Source organism: Ochlerotatus camptorhynchus, unplaced genomic scaffold, assembly GCF_037179485.1.
Source record: "Ochlerotatus camptorhynchus isolate MF236.1 unplaced genomic scaffold, CSIRO-AGI_Acam_v1.1 ptg000284l, whole genome shotgun sequence".
Lineage (NCBI taxonomy): Eukaryota > Metazoa > Arthropoda > Insecta > Diptera > Culicidae > Ochlerotatus > Ochlerotatus camptorhynchus.
The window spans coordinates 7,932,630-7,937,105 of NW_027040773.1; the positions used below are offsets into that span (position 1 = coordinate 7,932,630).

Here is a 4,476-nt window from a genome sequence, read left to right on the forward strand (position 1 = left end):
ACTGGTTTGGTGATGTTTTTGCCGAAATTCACCGCTACCCGTTTGAAACCCTCAGTTCTGGTGTAAGAGTGGTCGAAATACGCCTTAAATGATCCCTTGTTCTTTTATCGATTACTGCTTGAATTGTTATTTCTTGATACCCATTAAGTCTAGCGATTTAAAAAATGTGAGCTATTTCCTTTGATTTGCCTGTATCGCTAAGAGAAAGAGTTTGCATCCTGTGAACCATGTAGTGAAAAGCGGCCATTTTGTGTTGATGGGAATGGTTTGAAGTGCTTGGTATTACTTTCTTTGTGTTTGTTGGTTTCCTATAGATTTCGAAATTGAACGAAGACGTTTCCCTGATGATGAGAAGATCTAAGAAGGGGAGTTTACCGTCTCCCTCTTCTTCGTGAGTGAATTTGATGTCCTTGTGAACGTTGTTTATGGCCTCCAAAGTTTTTGATAAATCTTTCCTTTTCATAATGCCAAAGATGTCATCCACGTACCTATACCAACATTTGGGCAACAAATTCCTATCCTCCAGAGTATTTTCTAGGTTAGCCATGAACAATTTCCATAAAAATGGAGAAAGCGGATTGCCCATAGGAGCGCCTTTAGTTTGTTTATAAAAATTTCCTCTGAAAATGAAATAATTTTCGTCCATACAAAGACAAGTAAGCTGTGGTCATATCTCAATGACCGAACTTTGCTTTTCCAAGTAGAATCCTCACGTTGCTTCAGAAGCCAGTCCTCTCAAAGGCTGATGGCTTCCTTTACTGGTACACTCGGAAAAAGTGCTGTGACATCAAATGAAACCATGACTTCATCTTTCCGAATCTCTCCTGATGCCTGAAGCTGACTTGCGAATTCAAGTTGAACAGTAAGAATAGACGCTGATTATTGGTTGATTTAAGGTGTACAAAGCTGATTAACACGAGGCTGATCGCCAGTGCTTATGTCACTCGTTGTATATCCGGCATTTTAGTTCTTCTAAATTCACTGCCTACCTTTATAACCCCAGGCAGCGGCAGCAGTAGAGACAAGGAAGAGTAGCTTTAAATCAATAGCTCCAGAACTTGGCTGCGACGACGTCAGAAGTATTAACATTTGTATTCCTGTGTTTTGACTGTTATATTGACCGCATTTCAAAACTATTACTCATTTATGGCACTAACATAGCATCCAAATGACCATCGAAATAAATCACGCACTTGTGTCCACATTGTGTTAACTGAACTTGAAAAGGTGATAATTATTTTACTGTCACCAGTTCTTGTCTACAATTCTTTATTGTTGTATAATTCTCTTCTGGTTGCTGTTATTCAACTTAAATTTGACGTGATTCAAGTTAATGATCTTACCACACATATCCTTAAGTGGTCCAGTAGGTATGGCTGACGCCTGTGAATCAGCGACTGCCAGATCAAATCCCGAAATTTAAAGGAAATTTTAAGATTTATAATAACAATCTAAATATGTACATCCAATTAATCAGCAACAAGGAAAAGAAGTTCCATAAAAGTATATAATATGAAGCGGCCTTCCATTATTTTTTTTTTAAATAAAACTGGAAGGCTGAACAAGGGTTGGAAAAGACTGTTATTAAATGCCTTAAAAAGCTTAAAATTTGTATTACTGTTAAGCTTTCGGCTGATTAAAATCACCAGATTTCGATATTTAAAAGCTGAACAGAGACTAATGTCTATGTACAATAATTATTCAAACTAAGGCTGAATTAAAATTGATTAAACAACACTTTTTAAGCATCAATCTGTTACCTGGAATGTCTTCAGATTTTCAGAACTCCCCCATTTTCACGTTGCTTCCCTAAAGATCTTAAAACTTATAACAATTTGGGCAACAACTTTAAAGTTCTTGCAACCTTCTTGAAGTTAATGGAACTGCCTTGAAGCTCTTTGATATTCGATGCAGTGATTTTTTGTGAAATCTATGGGACCGTATTGCTATCGGTAAACCTTGATCCACTTAGTACTGGAACAATTATTTTGCTTATTACAACGTCCCTAGGAAACGTTTTTGGAAGCTTTTGACGTCTATTTGTTGGCAGCAACAATAACAATGTATTTTTTTCAGTTCATTGAATGCTTTTGTTTTGGTGACAGTTGTGGTGACCGACGTTGCTTTCAGTGTCCATTTTTTTTAGGAGCGCTTTAATAAAAACTTCCTTCCGCATCAAAATTAGTTTTCTGAATAACTTGTTCGAGCCTTTTTTGTGTTTCCCAAACCTCCTATCAAATATGGTCATCTCACTCTCTCATAAGCGAAACCACTCACCAATATTCCCATTTCACATCATCTCGTTTAATTATCAACTATAACACTCACACACAGAAGCATACCATCCTTTATTATCTCCGAATATTATCGAACACACACACGCACACACACGGTGAGATCCATCTCAGACCTCTAATCCACAAACTACACTAGTCCGGGATATAATAACTTTATAGCTAGCTTTATAGTATAAAGCTCCCCCCGGCTTCACACTAGTATTCATATGTTTTAATGAGATCGATAATATCCATCATTTTGGCACTGGGACGATAAATGTCAATTATTCTCCGTTTTTGTTTTGCTTACATTTCTAGTCTTAAACATTTTATTTTTCAACGGTCTGCATTATTTACTACATCTTCCTCTAACTCTACTCTCAAAGTGCGATCATAGTTGGCTGATGTTATTGAAAAACTGCGTACACAAAATTATTGTCGAATCTGCTTGGTCGTTTGATGATCTCTCGTCGTCGTAGTCCTTTCGAAGCAGATGCTTGCGGTACCGGATTCAAACCCAGATCAGCATTAGAATCATCAAGCGGTGGAACATCGACGGTTCTGTTCGGATGTGTTTGTGCAGGAATACTACTACTACCCTCCGGAAAAACCAGCAACTCATCCTCCTCGGACGGAAAAACGCTCGCGGAAATTTCATCACTTTGTGTTACCATGGGGACCCTTTTGACATCTTGTACGTTACGTGCATACTGAATGCCGCTTCTGCTCATTACAACGATTTTTGGACCGTCTCTTGCAACGACTTTGTACTGCTCAGATGAAAACACAGGATCAGTCTTGGATTTCTTGAGTTGAGCTAAGAACACAGTATCTCCAATCCGTATATCTGATGTTTTCGCTCCTCTTGCTGAATCTGCGTCCTTTTTACTAACTAGTTTCGTTTCAGCATCTCGTTCCCGGATGTCAGTGTGATCCAGCATCTTACTTGTATTGCTCCATAGGCAAGGAAAAATACCACGAAATTTCCATCCCACCATTAGCTCGAATGGGGTCACTGCCAATCTCGAGTGCGGAACCAGAGTGTTATGGTTATGAGTATAGAGTTGGAGAGCTCTTCTCCAATTCGTTCTTTCAATTTTGGACGCTGCGAGTGCTTTAGTAATTCCTTGGTTTTGTCTCTCCACAGCTCCGTTGGATTGAGGGCTAAGCGGAATAGACTTGCGTACTTTGACGCCCTTGTCTTCCCAAAATTTGATGAACGCCGCGCTTTGGAAAGGAGGACCGTTATCACTTTGGAGTATCAAAGGACAGCCCCAAATCTGGAATATCTGGCAAAGCGCTGCATTCGTGCTGTCGGCGTCCATGTGTTTCATCTCTACTACTGATAAATACCGAGAGAAGATATCCACCACCACCAAAAATTCTCCCGATCCAAATCCCGGTTCCGAGAGAAAATCGATTTGTAGTATTTGCCATGGACCATCTGGCAATATTCTACTGCTGAGAGGAACTGGAGGATTCTTTCTTGAAAGGCGAATGCACGTTTCACATCCTTTTACGAATTTCTCTACATCTGCTGACATTCCAGGCCACCAGAAGAAATCTCTCATGATTCTCTTCATCGCTACTTCGCCGACGTGTCCCCCATGTGCTGTGTTCATAACACGCTGATGGAGAGATTTCGGTAAGACGACTCTGTTATCCTTAAAAATGAGGAAACCCAGGAAATTAAGATATTTCTTTTGAGCTTCATATCTACGAAGCTCTGGAGACCACTGATCCAACTGAATAGCTACTCGTACTAGTTGAAGCTCATAATCTTTTTCCGAGTTCGTTTCAATTTCCTCCCACGTCACCTCCATGTTACCTGAGTAAAAAAAACATTCAAATGTTAGTATTAATGATCGATGGTTCTTATTAATACTTTTTAACAACCTGTATCCAGTGCATATAAGAAATGATTATCAACATCTTCCTCGAAGGGTACAGCCTTTTGGGACTGATTAATAAGCCTTGAGAGAGCATCAGCTACATTTGATTCACCTGGAATCCTTCTGATTTCGAAATCAAACGGTTGCAGACGAAGAGCCCAGGCATCAGCTCGCGACAACGCTCTTCTACCGATACGATGATTACTTCCGAAAATAAATTCGTTTGCTTCCGCATCGGTTCTGATCGTGAAATGTCTACTAAGGAGGTATGATGAAAACCGTTCTACACCCCATACAACCGCCAGCGC

The 4,476-nt window shown here is 39.7% G+C and overlaps 1 protein-coding gene across 1 annotated transcript; it reads right to left on the bottom strand.

The window, feature by feature from the left end:
- Positions 1-2,683: 2,683 nt before the first annotated feature.
- On the bottom strand, positions 2,684-4,099 carry LOC135706630 (uncharacterized protein K02A2.6-like). The gene has a single exon (XM_065228276.1). It carries the CDS (start codon positions 4,097-4,099, stop codon positions 2,684-2,686), a length of 1,416 nt encoding a protein of 471 aa, XP_065084348.1.
- Positions 4,100-4,476: the final 377 nt, after the last annotated feature.

Bases quoted from the DNA above. Each gene is read 5' to 3' on its own strand.
- LOC135706630 (XM_065228276.1), bottom strand. From the start codon at position 4,099: ATGGAGGTGACGTGGGAGGAAATTGAAACGAACTCGGAAAAAGATTAT.